At 38.9% G+C, this 17,401-nt stretch overlaps 1 protein-coding gene across 1 annotated transcript in view; it reads right to left on the bottom strand.

The window, feature by feature from the left end:
* tenm3 (teneurin transmembrane protein 3) overlaps positions 1-17,401 on the bottom strand; it is a 339,790-nt gene that overhangs the window by 45,132 nt on the left and 277,257 nt on the right. Inside the window, exons 26-36 of the mRNA XM_030056695.1 lie at positions 16,948-17,072; positions 16,469-16,576; positions 13,005-13,159; positions 11,636-11,737; positions 9,590-9,763; positions 7,351-7,410; positions 6,843-7,005; positions 5,538-5,676; positions 5,095-5,200; positions 4,693-4,835; positions 1,675-1,853 (exon numbers count right to left, since the gene is read on the bottom strand). Coding sequence (XP_029912555.1) covers positions 1,675-1,853; positions 4,693-4,835; positions 5,095-5,200; positions 5,538-5,676; positions 6,843-7,005; positions 7,351-7,410; positions 9,590-9,763; positions 11,636-11,737; positions 13,005-13,159; positions 16,469-16,576; positions 16,948-17,072 — 1,454 coding nt within the window. The remainder of the gene's footprint in view (positions 1-1,674; positions 1,854-4,692; positions 4,836-5,094; positions 5,201-5,537; positions 5,677-6,842; positions 7,006-7,350; positions 7,411-9,589; positions 9,764-11,635; positions 11,738-13,004; positions 13,160-16,468; positions 16,577-16,947; positions 17,073-17,401) is intronic.

The following is a 17,401-nucleotide window of genomic DNA, read 5'->3' as shown; positions in this document are numbered from 1 at the left end:
AACATCAAGGCGTTCCCAGGCCAGCCGAGAGACATAGTCCCTCCAGCGTGTCCTGGGTCTTCCCTGGGGCCTCCTCTCGGTGGGGCATGCCTGGAATACCTCCCCAGGGAGGCGTCCAGGGGGCATCCGAAACAGATGCCCGAGCCACCTCAACTGGTTCCTCTCGATGCGGAGGAGCAGCGGCTCTACTCCGGGCTCCTCCCGAGTGACCGAGCTCCTCACCCTATCTCTAAGGGAGCGCCCGGCCACCCTGCGAAGGAAACTCATTTCGGCCGCTTGTATCCGCGATCTTGTCCATTCGGACTTGACTCATTGACTGGTAAATCGAGAGCTTTGCCTTTCAGCTTAGCTCCCTCTTCACCACAACGGATCGGTACACCAACAGCTAGGGCTGAACGATTAATTGCATTTGCGATAATATCGCGATATCATAAAACACGATTTCCTAACCGCAACTTGCGTGCTTATAAGTTGGTCACGAGATGCGAGCTACAGCGAGTGGAGCTCTCAGCTGCACCAACTTTTCATCCTGCCCACCTGTTGCACAATGGCCTCAGGCTCAATGGAGCAGTCAGAAACTGACACAAGTGAGACTTTAGTCTCGAAGAGGAACAGCACGTCAGTGGTGTGGGATTATTTTGGTTTCAAAAAAGATGTTGCGCAGCGGCAGGTGTTGTGCTGCAGAACATGCCGTGCTACCATTGCTACTTCATGGGGTGACACTTTCAAACATTTCGGTCAGTGATAGAGATAGATAGATAGATAGATAGATAGATAGATATACTTTATTGATCCCAACCAGGGAAATTCTGGATCCCTGTCTTGAGGTATTTGGCTTGCCAGGCGCACTGGTGCTCGGCATTTTGGCCAGACAACTGTCATATATGGTTTTGTGGTATTTTTTTAAGTGCTGGAACAAGTTCGTAGGGTTACCCCATGAAGTAGCAACAGTAGCACGGCATGTTCTGCACAACACCTGCCGCGGCGCAACATCTTTTTGGAAACCAAAATAATTCCACACCACCGACGTACTGTTCCTCTTCGAGACTAAAGTCTCACTTGTGTCAGAGTTTTTGTCTTCATGTAAAACTCAATTAAACAGAAATCCAATGAAAAGGAAAATTAAAATTGTAACCACATTATCAAAAATGTTGCCCCGCCCACATGCTTTTGTTCTGCTGTCTTTTAGGCAGACAGGTAGAGTCTGAGTGGTTTTCATATCAGCCAGCATGTAATCGCAATACCCATAGCTGAGAATTCTAAGTATTGCCCCCACTAACTGGTCAGGACCAATGACTGGTCTATCCTTAACACAAAACCTTGCATCTTTGCTCTTGTTGTTACTGTATAAAAGAGTAAACAAAAAAATCAGTCCACATAATGATTGCTTCTCTATAGAGTTCAACTTTTTCTCAAAAACCAGAAAATGCTCAGCTCTGCCTCAAAAGACACCGAACACTGTGTTGTTGTAAAGTAATTCATTTCTGTCTGCCTCCCAGCTGCACCCCATTGACTTTCATATTAACAACAGACTGGTGCAGCAGTCTGAATACACCAGAGTAGTGTGAGCATGGCCTTCACTTCCACTGGGGCAGTATCATTCACTATCAATTATGCAACATCAAACACAAAAAAACACAAACAAACACACCAAGATATATGCATAGACTATACCTTGCACAAGTGTGTAGAAGGAGTCTATGGATGACAGGTTGGTCGTTATGGAAACATCCTCGTCCCGCCCTGATGTCTCGATGTCTACAGCAACGGCCCCTGATGACATGTCGCCATGGAGATTGGTCACCACGCCAGTGGGGAAGGTCACGTTGGTCAGACGACCTTCGCTGTCATAACTACAAGTAGGGTGAGGATGGAGGGAAGAACAGAGGGAGATTAGCTGTCAATATACTTCATAGACACAGATGAAAATGATCAAAACTTGTTCTGCACACACAAAAACGCACATAGGTCATTCCGTGTCAGCTCAGCAAAGGTGGTTGCTTGACCATCTCAGAATCTGTTGAAAACTTGTAGGAATGATCTTTGGCATCTGAAACTGACATCTGCTAATTTTTTAGCTGAAATTCCAACATTTTCAGAATTTTTCACACAATGGAAATTTTCAATAAATCACTCGCCAGTTGGAAATTCAAAGAGGTTTCAAGAGATTCTGAGGTGGTCAAGCGACTGACCTCCCCTAATCTCGCTGAGTTGACACGGGATGACCCACATACAGTGCTGTGAAAAAGTATTTGCCCCTTTCCTGATTTCTTTTTTTTTTTTTGCATATTTGTCACAGTTAAATGTTTCAGATCATCAAACAAATTTTGATATTAGACAAAGACAACCCGAGTAAATATAAAATACAATTTTTAAATGATGATTTCATTTATTAAGGGAAAAAGGCTATCAAAACCTACCTGGCCCTATGTGAAAAAGTAATTTTTCACATAGGGCCAGTAAAATAGTGGGAGAAAAAACAAATAACAATATGTTATGGATCAAATAACAAAAACACTTCTTTTTTTTTTTTTGGCCAATGTTAGAGCTCAAAACTGCAAAAGAGAGCCAAGCTTGAATCGCTTTCCAAAAAATACAGTAGATGTATCAAAAAGTCAATTTATAATGGCATTTTTTGCTCTGAGGTGCTATTCAGTGAGCACTAATATACCAACACAGCATATAAAATGTTTTTGTTTTTCAGCATCCTACTTTCTTTATTTCAAACTAAATAACTAAATAATTGTTATGGTTATAAAGAGCCTTTAGAACTTGTGCTCTGTTGTGGATGTGATTTAAAATATATTTAAGTACTATATTTCAGAAAAAAATAACTAAAATGTACCTAGGTTGAAGTAAAATTGACTGACTAAAACTGACTTTTAAAATCCTCAAACAAACAAAAAAAACAAAAAATATATTTGAGTGACAGGAGTAAATGTAATTAGTGACCTTCATATGGCTGCAGATAACCATGGCTATAGGTTGGTTTCCATCCAAATATATCGAAATTTTTGAGCGAATTTTGTCAAAATGTGCAAAAGAAAATGCGAATTTATACTTGTTTCCATTAGTTTTGTTTTGCAATTATTGGGAGAAGAGTGCGCCGTGAGATGACGCTATAAGATAGCGTCTGTGTCCACTGAACAACAACAAACAGCTGACACTCAACAGCTGATCATGGACAGATTCCTGCTGAATTTGTTGGCTCTTGGGAGAAGTCTGCTTACTATTTTGGCAGCGCTAACTTCGTACCGAACCATCCTAAATAAAGAATAAGAGACTAATAATAATAATAACAATAACTAATAATAAGACTGTAGCGTAGAAGTGTGACGTGGTATCCGGCCCAGTCATCGTTTATTCGCAAAACCTGTTTCCACAGCAAAAAGTCGCATTTTCTTTTATCGATACGCTGAGAAATCCACCCCCTCCAAGCGTAACAACGTTTTTGCGAATTTTCGGCCGTTTTTCGAATTCCTGGCGTTTCCATCCAAGTTTTTTTTCACAATTTCTGAAAATGCGAATAGAAATAGGTGGATGGAAACCCGGCTTATCACATAGTAGTCCTTACCACTTTTCTAAATTAATGCACCACAATGACACTGGGATAATTTTATTGTGTATAAGGACACTGGTCAGAAGACAGCAATGGCCTTTATATGATGGCACCAATAGCTTTAGCTTAGTCTTAAGGAGAACTAGAAATACAGTTATTTTAGCTTTATTAACTTTCTAAATCATCAAGTCACTTCTACAGTGCCGCCTATCTCCCCTCATATGAGGCTGATCTCCTGCCCCCATTTGGAATGGTTAGAATCAGATGAGACCCATAAAAGTAATTCTTGCAGTCTGTTGGGTTTGAAATAACACCATAAATATATCATGTTGTCTGCTACCTTGTATAAGTTCATAGGAGATGAGCTATTATCAGAAAAAATGCCTCTCTGCCAGGTCTCTCTTCTTCCTCATATTTCAGTGTTAGTGACAACGCTGCCACTGAGGCAGACAGTTGCTCTCAGTCCAAATTCAGAAACTACAAGGGTACCCCCTATTTTCTCAGTGCCTTCATCTTTTGATGCATCTGTATGAAAGGCTAAACAACATGACTTCAGCTAGCTCTGTGCAATATTTTGAACTGAATTTCCAAAACCACTGGCTGAGGAAACAGACATACATGAAAGAGAGGGAACACAACTGTAAAACGAAAATTTATTTTGATGAGTGCCTTCTCTTTAGCCATTTCTTTCCGTCCTTCAAAAACTCTTTTTCGCCTCCTTTCCTTCCCCCCCAAAAAACTGTGCACTTTTTTTGTTTTTGTTTGCTTGTTTGTTTAATGCTGGGCATCAAGTTCTGTGACTGTCCCAAATGCCCAACATCACCCTGCCAGTAATGAACTGAACCAGTTCAGCACTCACATTTTTTTTTTATCCACCAGTACTGCTCAATATTTAATCTTTCAAGACTTTAACCCTGGAAACTTGAACAAATTCACTGGATGTCTTCCAGAAACATAATAGATTTAAAATTAAGTTAAAAGAAAATTGCCATAACAGTATCACAAAATTAGCCAAAAGTTTGAAAAAAAAAAAAAAAAAGACAGAAAAATACCAAGAAACAAATCCTTTCATGGGCTCCTGGGTTTTAAAGAGTTAAGACACAGGCACTTAAACACGAGTACATGATACTCACTCATAGAAGGTAGTCCAGCCTATTTGAATGCTCTTAGTAGCCAGCAGGCCGCTGTTGCCATGGTAACTAAACAACACCAGCTCCTGACCTTGAGCTGTGAGTGTCTTCAGACCTCCATTTGTCCCAATGGTCAGCCAGATAACCTATACACACACAGGGTTAGAAAATTTCTTACTTACACAAAAATTTTGTGGACTAAATTGATTTGATCATATTCCACTGTCATAAATTTGATCATATTATGCATAATCTATTGTAAATACTGCTATAAAACATATGGAATAACGACACAAAATCCAAATATTGGCCCTCAAAAATTGGTATATTGGTACACAAATGTCTGAATATGAATGCTCATGGTGTCAACTCCATTTTTGCAACGTAATGAAAGATTCATCTCACCTGGTTGTCAGGGGCAACAACACGTACAGGCATCCGATTGGTGTCTCTGCGGATACGGAGGGTGTTTCCACTGCTGTCTGTAACTGCAGTTACATCCTCTTCATTGCTAAGAGTGATGGTATGAAGAAGGGACAAGGATGAGATGGAAATGACATAAATGAGGGATGGGAGTTGAGAAACAGAGAAAGGCAGGAAAAATAGAGACAAATGAAAAGATGAATGAGAGAGAAAGACCGGGGATCAGAAAACACATTCAATTATGATTTCCATTCCATAATGAGCTATCTCCTACAATGTAATTACTGGTCTGAATGAAACTCTGTATGAGTCACTATTTAAGTTATTGGAGTCCTGTGCTGAATCCCTTTGTAATTCATTTATACAAAACCAAAGAGAATATCATTTTCAACAAAATCATCTGTTCACTAACTGTACTCACTAACCTGTAACTAAAGTTGTATTTATAGTCTCCAGTGACCAGTGACATGGTGAACTGATGAGTTCCATTAGCATCAAACACATAGAGCTCCTGAGAAGCTGGAGAAGCAACTTCGTAGGAGCTGGGACCTGAAGCGAGAGAGCCTAGAGAGACATGGAGAGAGAGGAAGAGAAAGAGATGTATAGTTGATAAGAATAACTTGCATTTCTCAAATCCATAACATGAACAACACCAAGAAAACAAATAGAATGGGAACAAGATCAACAACAATATGCAAGGAAGTTTTGCTGCATCCACAATTTAATTACTCAGGGCCACTTTAGAAGATTAGCAGAGGTGGTCTTCATGTCATGCTTGGTGGAGATATAAATTTGAGTATCATCAGCATAGCAGTGAGAACACAGACCAAATCTCTTGATAATGTGCTGTAGAGGCAATACAGAACAGCAAAGGTCCCAGGACTGACTTTTGTGGAATGCCTTGCTTGACACTGACAGAATGAGATTGCTTGTGTTTTAACTTTAAGAGATGCTTCAGATGATTTCAAGTACTTCTCACAGTTTTTAAAAATTTGTCTGTAAACCTACTGATGACATATTTTGTTACCATTGCCACTACTGCTTCTCCTTTTGAGACTGTTTTGGTTTTCTGTAGCCTTATTGTTTTTTTTTTGTTTGTTTGTTTGTTTTTTTTTTTTTACCAGTTACAGTTGTAGCTCCTTGTCAAATTTCAGTTCAGTGTATTTATTCTTGGTACCCCACAGTATATTTAAATCGGTAGGTTTGTTTTTGTTTCCATCTGGCTATACCTTCCGATAGAAACAAAAAGCCACTGAACTTCTCCATTCTCCATCTATCTGCACTTGGGTCCACCACCATGCCAAAGATGGAAAATATTTATTGCAAAATTGATCAATGCTACACTGGTTGTCTATGGGAAGCCCTAAATATCAGTTGTTTGATGACAAAAATATTCAGGGGATTATTATTATTGTTATAATTCTAATTATTATAATCCAAGTTTCTTGTATCATAAATGAACTGGTGCCACTAGTCTGACAATAATTTTACTAGTCTGGATTTCAGTGGATACCATAATGGTCTACATGTTATTGCAGATGCTTCTCCCAGTTAACAAGAGAATATGTCCCGGGGGGACTTTGAGAATTGTCATAAAATATTGGTTTTAATGTCAAAACTGGCAGTTTCTACATTGGTCTTCAACAACCAGTATCGGCCAGATTTTATTCGAGGCATCTGTAGGCACAGCTTATGTGTATGTGTGTTCCTGCATACATGTATATACATACCAGTGGGTGGTTGGTTTCGTCGCACAGCTCGTATCCTGATGTTTCCCAGATCAGCCACATACAGCGTCCCATCCGGAGACACAACCAAAGAAGAGGGACAGTTGAGCCTGGCGTCTTTGGCATAGCCATCTCCTGTTTGGTAGCAGTCACAGTTGGCATCGTTCTACAGGCCGCAGGGTGGCAGCAAGAGGATGACAAAAAGATGACAGAAGGTTGACAAGTGAGAGTAACATTAATGGACAATTTAGCTTATCATATTTAGGAAGAGAGAGGAAAAGAGGGAAGAAAATGCATGATCATCTCAGGCTGGGTGATTTCAAGGTGATTTCAATTTTAACAAGCTAGTAGGATAGAAAACTAGTAGCACTCTGGGTCTTGAGTACCAAGATTGAGCACTCTTGTATTGTGTTGTATTGTATTATATTGTATTCTATGCTATGTCTGGAAATGACACTTTTCTATATGAGGCATTGGAAGTCCAAAGTACTTAAGTGTTCAGTTGTGGTACCTTGCAGTCACAGTCAGACAGCGCTCCGGCTAAATGGGTGATTTCCCCATCTGTTGACACCTATCAGGGTAATAACCAAAGACAGAGAGAGAAAGAGGAAGAGAGACAAAAACTGATGAAAATATTGTAAGGCGAATACAACCTGACTGTTGACAAAAAAAAAACAGGACCAGCCTTCAATAGCCAGACAGATCATATTTGATACCAGCATAAGAATGAATAGGGGGCACAAAGGGACAGTCTCCTCCACTTGTTAGATAGAACTGACAGCAAAAGACTGAATACAAGTGCTGATATTGTGCTGACAATCAATCAATACAAATCAAACTCTTTAAGTATGTCACCATACACAGCATTATCATGGTCAAAAAAGTCACAGATTCAAACTGCTAAAAGCAGTTTATTATTAGTTTGCAAACAAAACATGACATAAGTTGCAAAAGATTTTCTTTCAGTGCACTGATATAACTAATTCAACATTTAAATGCACATTCTATTTACTGTATGAGGGAAAAAGCTGTTTTGTTTGGCATCCACCAACTATTTACAATACAATTCCAATCTGTCCCTTGTAAAACAATACTCTTTAGCCAAGAGGTAGTGTTACTGTATGGTAATTGTAAAATCATCAGAATGGTTTCAGCCTGCAGGATGAAGTCTGTATTAAACTGAAACTACACTATATTAAATTAACATAGTGCATGGAAGTTGCAAAACTAGGAGAAAAGTTAGTCCCACAAAAAAGTAATGCAATTAAATTGTCACGCTCACGACTTCTGGTTTTAGGATTAATAAAATCACCTTTTTGTGAGTCAGAGGTAGAGGCAAATAGTGTGAAATGGATAGCTGCTGGATGAGCTACAGACAGTATTGTGGCCATATTGTATCCCATTTAATATGTAAAGAATGATGATGCCCTTTAGTACCAATACCAGTGACAATTATATTCTGTCATATTATACACTCGGGTCCTTCAGGAGTTGTAAGGGGTCTTAAACATAATGAAGAATGGTTTAATTAAGTGTGATTTGATTTACTACACATCAACCCATTTAGAGGATCTGTAAGAATGACTTTTGTATAGGTTTCAACACTTGTGCCTCCTCAGTTCAATAATTAAGTGCCAATTAATTCCTCTGGTATACGTCCCTGTGATAAATTCTGATCAAATGGAGGACTGTATGATCTGTATGGTCTAGTGCAGTGGTTTTCAACTGGTGGATCATGGTCCAAATGTGGACCACATGTTGATTTTGAGTGGGCCATGGCCATGTGGGTCCACTTCATAAATAAATAAATAAATAAATATTTTGAACCACAGATATCATAATTGTTTATTTTTAACTACCATTTCCGACAACAGTCCTGAGTCTAAAAAACATGTTAAAAATATATTTAAAAAATAAAAATAACAAAATTTAAATACCTTTTTAAAGTAAGAAAAAGTATAAGTAAAGCAATAAAACAATGTCATATTAAAAATGCTACTTTGGCAACAAAATTGCAAAATATACATACATAAATAAATATATACATAAATAAATAAATAAATAAGCCGTATTGGACTGTGTATGGTTGTTGTGCATAGGACAGCCAAACGACCCAAAACAAAACAAAACAAAACAAAAAAAAACCTCATCTTCTGAGTATCATTACAGTATCATCAGAGAATCATCAGAGAAACAATATCTTTTTGAAAATAAATACATAAATAAATTAATGAAGAGAATTTCAATTAACTTTCAAAGGATTAATGGTGATGAAGCATTGGATTACTGCACTTCCCATTTTTCTCAATCATTTTGAATGGTTCTTAAATTAGCCTATGTCTGGGCCTTCACATGATTAAGGATGAATGTGGACCCTGAGGCAAGACCATTTGAAAACCACTAGTCTAATGTGTGTCTATTTCAGGTTCTTTGACATGAAAACATTTTAGAACCCCTTACACTATGGACAATGTATCTTTTGAATGACTGATATCTTCTCAAATATATATATATATTTTAATCTATGTGTCAACAGTATTTATGAGTTGATATAGTATACAGTATATATGAAAGACAAAAGGAACACCCATTTATTTCTTTTAGCAGTGAAGTTGTCACTTCACTGATACATCATCCATGCAGAGAAATTAAGTGACTGTGGGGTGAGGTGAGGTTACAGACAGCTATCCATACAAACTGGTATATTAAATAATTAAGCAACAGATGAATGTATGTCTCCTGAAGCCCACCTGTCGAATGCGGTGGATTTTCTTTTCATCAGTCTCCGCAATGTAGAGAACACCACTGTAGGACAAGGCGATCGCTGTTGCTCCTTCTAACATCGTCTGGACCGCTCTCTTCCCCATAGTGTACTCTATACCAGGCACCTGGCAATGCATGGGACGGCCCGCCACAATACGAACCTGAACACAGACATACATTACGATTGTTCTGTGAATCCTAAATGGCTGGCTGGATCATGAGTTTAAGTAACAGCATTTATTTCTCTTCTTACTGAGCTATTCATGAACATATCAACTGAGCTTTCTGTCACCACCTGAAGATGTGAAAATGGATATGCAATAGCAAATTACTCATGTCTGTGCTGCTGTTGATCCAGATATACATTCTTGAATTGTATAACAAAAAGCATGACATTGAGATGCATGTGTCATTTTGACATATTCCTTGGAGTAGTTACGTAATCCCTTCAAGAACCCAGTATTCTGAGACATGGCAGTGTAATGCATCTGGATGTACACTGGACACCCCATCACTATGCAAAGTTTTACAACAGTAAAAGTTGTACAGTACGCCTTCTGAAAATGCACCGGCCTTTATATAAACTTATAGAAACTCAGTTTCCTGGAACTGATTTGGACAACCCTCCACTAAACATGAACATTTTTGGTTGTTTGGAACACTAGATTCTGATGTCTGTGATCTGTAGCACTACGAGGGGTGATTGATAAGTTAAGAGGAGATGTGCTATAGTGTTTTTCTGAATGTATGTGTAGTTCAATTTGTTTGGATGATTACATAAAAAGTCTGAACTCACTAACTTGAGTTGTTCTGTTACAGACACTTAAATGTTGCACATCAGTAGTTCCTGAGAATATGGAGAATATGTCATCATTGTGCACTCATTCACTACCTTGGTCTCAAGGGCTTAACACCCAAGGAAGTCCACAAGGACATCGTGTCCATACAAGGAAACTGCCTCTTCATACAGCGTAGTACAGAAGTGGGCTGCTGAGTGCAAATGAGGCAGAGAGAATCTGGAAGATGACCCCAATTCAACAAGGCCAGTCACTGTTGCCACACAGGGGACCACTGGCAAGATTCACAACAACATAAGGCAGATCGACGAGTAACTGAGCATGACATTGCCACCAAGCTGTATATCTCCCAGGAACGAGTCCATGCAATAATTCACAACAAACTCCAAATATCAAGGGTGTCAGTTCACTGGGTCCTGAAGCTTCTGGGACCTGATCAGTAACACACTTGGCTCAAGCCAAGGGACAATGTTGCCATTTTTAAGACAGATCCTGGGAATTTTCTTGAGTGACTTGTAACCATGGATAAGACATGGTTCCATCACTTCCAACCAGAGACAAAAGAAGAGTTGAAGCAGAAACACCCAGGTTTTCCACCTATCAGGAAAGCAAGAAGGTGATGTCTTCAGGCAAGATGATAGCCACCATTTTCTTAGATGCAGAATGACTTCTGCTGGTGGACTACCTGGAAAAGGGTCACACTATCACCAGGGTTAACTAAGCTGATCTCCCGAGAGAGCAATGGGGAAAAAAAATCAAGAAGATTTGGTGTAGGAGGTTGATAAGAGGGGTGTTTTTCCACCCGGGCAATGCTCCAGCCCACATGTCCACAGTGGCCATTGCTGCAATCCAGAATCCTGGAATTCAAACTGGTTGCTCTATTCTCCTGATTTGGCACCCTCCAACTATTACGTCCTCATGAAGATGAAAAAGGAGCTTGATGGTCAACATTTTGACTCAGATGATGTAACTGCTTCTGTGGAACATTTCCTGCAGACCCGAGATAGTAGCTTCTACACTTCTGACTATGTTAATGTAGGACGGGACTATGTTGAAAAATAGATAGTTAATTTTCTAAATCCGACTCTTTCTAACTTACCCCACAAAGTTATTAATTATCCCTTGTATATTATTATCCATCACACACATTTGAGGGAGCGATTACCTCCATGCTTACTTATTACATGCACTGTTATCTATTCATATAGTTGATATTGTGAATGTGGTGGATTTTACCTGTCTGTTTTCAGTGATTTGCAGCACAACGTTGTTGTCTAGGACATAGATGGAGTTGTCCATTGGGTTGATAGCTAGATCTGTAGGCCACTCTAAACGAACCTGGATGGAGAGATGACAGATGGTACAATGACAATTATTACTTACCATTTATTAAATCCTGAATGAAGCAATATAAGATAAAAAATGGGCTTTAGAGCTCAACACTGGCTCTGATATAAAATACCATGTTTTTTCCATCACTACATATCATGGTCTAGTACAGCTGTTTTTTTAGTCTGTTTCTGTTATATTCCTGGAAGCTGATCAATTATATCAATTATATATATATATTTATTATATATATATTTATATATATATATATATATATATATATATATATATATATATATATATATATATATATATATATATATATATATATATATACACATATATACACACACACACGTATACATATATATATATATATATATATATACACACACACACACTCCAGTTAAAAATGAGCATATATCTGAAACAAAAGAAAAACAAAAATGTAGAATAAGCTGTGAACCGTGAAGTGTGAGCTGTCTACTCTGTTTCCATGTGTGACCTTAAGAGTTCAACCAACTAACTTACTAACTTCTGTGGTTGAGGACACAAGGTCAGAGTTCAGCTAACTTCAGCATCGTAAGACACACTTGCTTTATCTCAAGTACTGGTGCTGGCAGCTTATTTAATTCTGTGGAACTGTCCTTCTCTGCCCCCAACACACCAACGAAGACCTCAGCATGCACATGCGTGCGCGCACACACACACACACACACACACACACACACAAAGGCACACAGGCGCTCTTTGTGGTATGTAGAATTCAGGGATGGTGGATGAAACAGGAATTATTCTCGTGTGTGTGTGTGTGTGTGTGTGTGTGTGTGTGTGTGTCTAGATGGATGGATGGATCTCTCCAGTCAGTGGCTGACTCTCAATCTCAAGCCACACACACACACACATGCATGCATGCATACAAACAATTCCAGTATGTACTTTCCCATTCTGAAAATAAAGTGTAAGAACACAAGTCCAACTAATCCTCTGTCTCTCTCTTTCTCTCTCAAACACATGCACATGTACACACACACCTTTATCTATTCCCCTAACATTGTATGTGACACAGTATGACACAATTTTCCTCAATGACTCTTTCTCCTCATCTACCTCTCTCTTGCATTTCCTCCATCTCTCTAGCATTCTGCTCTTCTTCATGACGTATTCCTTGCAACTAGTCTACACAACCTAATAGTTTTACCTGTACTCAGCAAGGTGAGTGTAATTTAACTTGAGTAGTATCATTGGGCACTTTTTGCACCAATGTGTGTATCACCTGTCTTATGTGCATGCTGGTGTCACAGGTCAGAGGTCTTGCTGACGTCAGGTCATTGCTGCCTAGCACTGTAGAGATGATTCCGTTGCGATCCACTTTTCTAATCATTGTTCCATCCACAAAGTAGATCAAGCCATTCTTGTCAACTGCAATGCCTGTGGAGAAAAGAGAGAACAAGCACACATGGAAATTAATACTTGGTTTTCCCATTCATTGCCAGTGGAGCAGCTCTAGACTGAAAAAGGTAAGATGCAACTTGGGATGGTGAACTAAAATTTGCAATTTTTCATTCAAATGTTTTTTTTTTTATTATTATTATTATTATCATCACTGGGTGTAGAAAATTCAAACAAGTGGTTTTGCTAGAGATTAAAGGTTTCTTTCACACGTAATACAATCAGGACACAACCTGATTTTATTCCCCCCACCCGTTTTTGTTTGACAGCCTTCAGTTACACCTGACGTCTGTCAAGGCTGTCAGTCAGTGGTGGATGATGAAGCTAGTACCACAGAATAGTATTAAAGAAGAAAATTCTGGGTTTACCCTGTGGTGAAATGTGGACAATGCAGCTGGAGACAAAGTAAACAATAAAGAATGATGTGAGAGTAGGCACTTCATACAGCAACAAAATTTCAAAGTACCAGGAGCAGAGGAAAGCAGCTGCCTGCCAAAAATCAACAGCACTTGACTTTTAATAAGCATACACACTGTATGGCTGCATTTTTCAGCAAGAAAATACATTCCTGTTAATCAACAAATATGCTAAGTAAGCTACTAGCTTCCACAGGGTTCCTGTGTATTTGTACTCACAGGTTTTTGCTTGACAGTATGCTGTTGCCTGCCAAAAACTAATGTTCTAAATGGTTCTACTGGCTTGGTGATCACATTGTTCTTACACCCTGTCCTAACCAGTGTTGGGACCAATTACTCACAAAACTAATAAGTTACAATTACTAATTACTTCTGTAAAAAAGTAATTTTGATTACTACTCAATTACTGCTGCAGAAGAGTAATTCAATTACTGGGGAAAGTAATTTTTATGACTACTTTTTTTCTTTTCTTAAATCCTCTTATTAATGCACATATTTTTGCGTTGCTGTTGCAGTGTGGACATTGCTGTCAAATTCCATCTATCATTGTCAGTGCACGTTACTTTGAAAAAGTAATTCATTACAGTTTAAAGTAGTGATGACAGCTTGTCCAGGTGGGGAATTGAACCCCCAGTCTTCTGTATGGCAGGCAGAGATACTATCCGCTCTGCCATCGGGGAACACATATGCTTTTTGTAATTTGTGCTCAGTCATTCTCCATGCATGTTGATAAGTTAGGAAAAACTGCAAAGTCCGACCGGTTTGAAAATTGACACACCGCTTTTCCTCCACAAGATGCACATTTTTTTGAATAGGATAATAAAATAATAATAATTATTAGTAGTAAGTAACGGCTAGTAACGGCGCATTTTATTGTCAGTAACGGTAACGGCGTTGTAACGGGGGAAACAGTAATTTCTTTGATTACTCGTTACTGATAAAAGTAACGCCGTTAGTAACGCCGTTTCTTTGTAACGCCGTTACTCCCATCACTGGTCCTAACTGCCTCCGTGTGTCCAAGAAGTGCAGCTGAAGCTATCTACACTACAAATGTCACGTCCATGCATCAAGTCAAAACATAAGCAAACCACAGGGCTGACCTCTGTGAATTTGGCAACAGCCAAATGGGTGAGCAGCAGCACAACTGACCAAAATATTATTATTATTATTATTGCTAATTAAAACTATAGCGGACTGTTCTGTTTTTTGTTTTTTTTTTGTGTTTTTTTTTTTTTTTTTCGTTTCGTTTTGTTTTTTTGCAGCTCCCTCACTACACTTGCTTTTAGGCCAAGGTGTAATGCTAGCTAATGTCAATGTTTGCTTTAGCTGACTATCTAATATTTAGAATGGTGTGTTTTATGGGCAGGCAGTCATTTGTAGGCAAAAATGTCTCTATTAACTTGACAAATAAGTGTGCATGTTTCATGATGTTTGAGCACAGAGAGCATGTCAGCCAAGCAGCATGGCTTTCAGTTGTTGCTGTTGTGATTGCAGATAATGAGACAAGTGAAGGTAGTTGTTTGGCTTAAGTTGAATAGGAATTGTATGTTGTACAGTTGTCCCTCGCTATGACGCGGTTCACCTTTCGCGGCCTCGCTGTTTCACAGATTTTTTTTGTGCAATTTTGCATGTTTTTTTTTTTTTTTTTTTTTTTTTTTTTACAGCGCATTGTGTTCTGCGTCCTGATTGGCTAAGGGACTGTAGACCATTGTCAATCAATCTCCTCCGTGCCGTGTCTCCTGTACAGTACAGAATGCGTTCATTCTATAATACTGGACTTATTTTCTACGAAGGTTTGAACTTTGAGAGTTTAAACAAGAGAGAAAAGTGAGGAAAATGTTAATGCCTGTCTGAGAAAAGTGTATAAAGTGTGTAGTGAGGGGTTTTACAGCCTTAAAACATCTAGAATAATTGTAAAAAATAAAGCTGACTACTTTGCGGATTTCGCCTATTGCGGGTTATTTTTAGAACGTAACTCCCGCGATAAACGAGGGACCACTGTAATGACAAATGCTTCTTTAATGTGCTACACTCACATTTGAGTAAGTAAGTCCAAAAAAACTTGTATAGAGTACTTGGTAATTTATTCTCAATGTACCCTTGATTTAGTAGACTACTCAGAATTACTATGCCAGTCATTTCAGCGTTCAGTCAGTGTACTACTACTAATAATGACGATATTAACTTTATTTATATAGCACTTTTAAAAGTTCCAAAGTGCTGTACACATATATTGAAATTTGACGCTGCAAATGCTGTACAAGCAATAGAATCATGTAAAACAAAATAAAAAAACAGAAACCAATTCATAAATGTATGACCAAAAAAAAAAAAAAAAAAGGCAAGTGTACAGTGTTAAAAAAGCTTTTAAGTCTGATTTAAATGATAAAAACAGATTTAGCCAATTGGACGGACAATCTTCTGCATGTAGTTTGTCACACCACTGATTTGGTAATGAGAAAAAAAAATCCCAATAATGCACCATATCAACTAAAATATGACCAAGGCCACAACAACATCCCAGTGCCTTTCAGTGGGAGTTTAAGACGCTGGCTCTGCTGAGTGACTTTAACCTAAGAGACAGATGTTAGAAAAAGAGGACAGAATGAGGGAGAGGGAGAGACAGAAGGAGGGAGTTAATGACTGGAGAGGAAGCAAGAAAGAGATGTGCACTGGAGAGGGTAAGGCTTACTAGGCAAAGTGTGTTTATGCGGGTGGGTGTATTTTTGTGTGTGTGTGTTACTGTGGTTTCAGAGAAAAAAAACAACAAAACTTGCTGCTGTCTTTGGGTAGTCTTCTCCTGTCTCTGAATCTCTTTGTGTATGTGCGTGTGTGTGTGTGTGTGTGCGTGCACATGCGTGTGTGCACATACCTTTAGGTCCCAGCAGCTGTGCCTCAGTAGCTTTTCTTCCATCTCCACATCGAGCTTCATCAAATGGAGGGCACTGTTCACCTGTACCAGCCACCACCTCCCCGTTTCCTATACACACAAACATTAAGCATTCATCTACCCTGCAGCAGTAGCTATGGTAACCACCCCTCATTATGCATTTACCCTGGATTAGTACTACAGTAGTAGCCATTCTAAAAGTTGTACATCTTCCATCAGTAATACAGTCATCAACATTTTCACAGTTCTCCACCTCTTCTCTGTTATTGCTGCATTAGTATGAACTAAAACTCAAGCCTACCAATTTTTTCCTAATTATCCAAAGAAATACATAAAATTTTACTCAACAATTTTCACAACTCTTCCCTGGTTGTGACTCAAAGAAAACTTGGTTATTTGGGAGCATAGACCCTTTTCTACAAGCATGACCAAGACACTGGGGAAAAGAAATACATGCTTACCAATGAGCTCACGGGCGCCGCTCAGCATCTTGGGTCGGTAGATTCGGCGCGAGTTAGTGTCCGACACGTAGAGCTGTCCTGTGACCGGATCAGTGGCTAGGTAGTAACGGTGAGCAGGATTATTGCTATAGAAATAAGTGATAGAGGGAAGGAGGGAAGGGGTAATAGACAAGACAAAATTGGTTTAGTGATGTTGTGACTTTTAAAATGTCAGTATCTGTGGCATCAGTGATGAAGTACTCTATGACGTATGTTGTAGTATAAAACTACAGCCTTTACCTATGATAAATGAAATACTAATCAACTTGTAACTGAGTCTGATTTCAGAGATAGTAGCCGCTAGATGGTAGTAAAACATCACAAAATTACATAGTGCTCCTTTTAACTTTTAGTTATGCTGTAGTTATGCTCAGAATGTGAGACTCATATCAGGTAGTGGAGCCGCACTTGTTCA

The sequence above is a fragment of the Myripristis murdjan genome, chromosome 1 (genome assembly GCF_902150065.1).
Source record: "Myripristis murdjan chromosome 1, fMyrMur1.1, whole genome shotgun sequence".
NCBI classification, from domain to species: domain Eukaryota; kingdom Metazoa; phylum Chordata; class Actinopteri; order Holocentriformes; family Holocentridae; genus Myripristis; species Myripristis murdjan.
The sequence above is the reverse complement of the archived record's forward strand: the minus strand, read 5'-3'. Positions and strand labels throughout refer to the sequence as shown.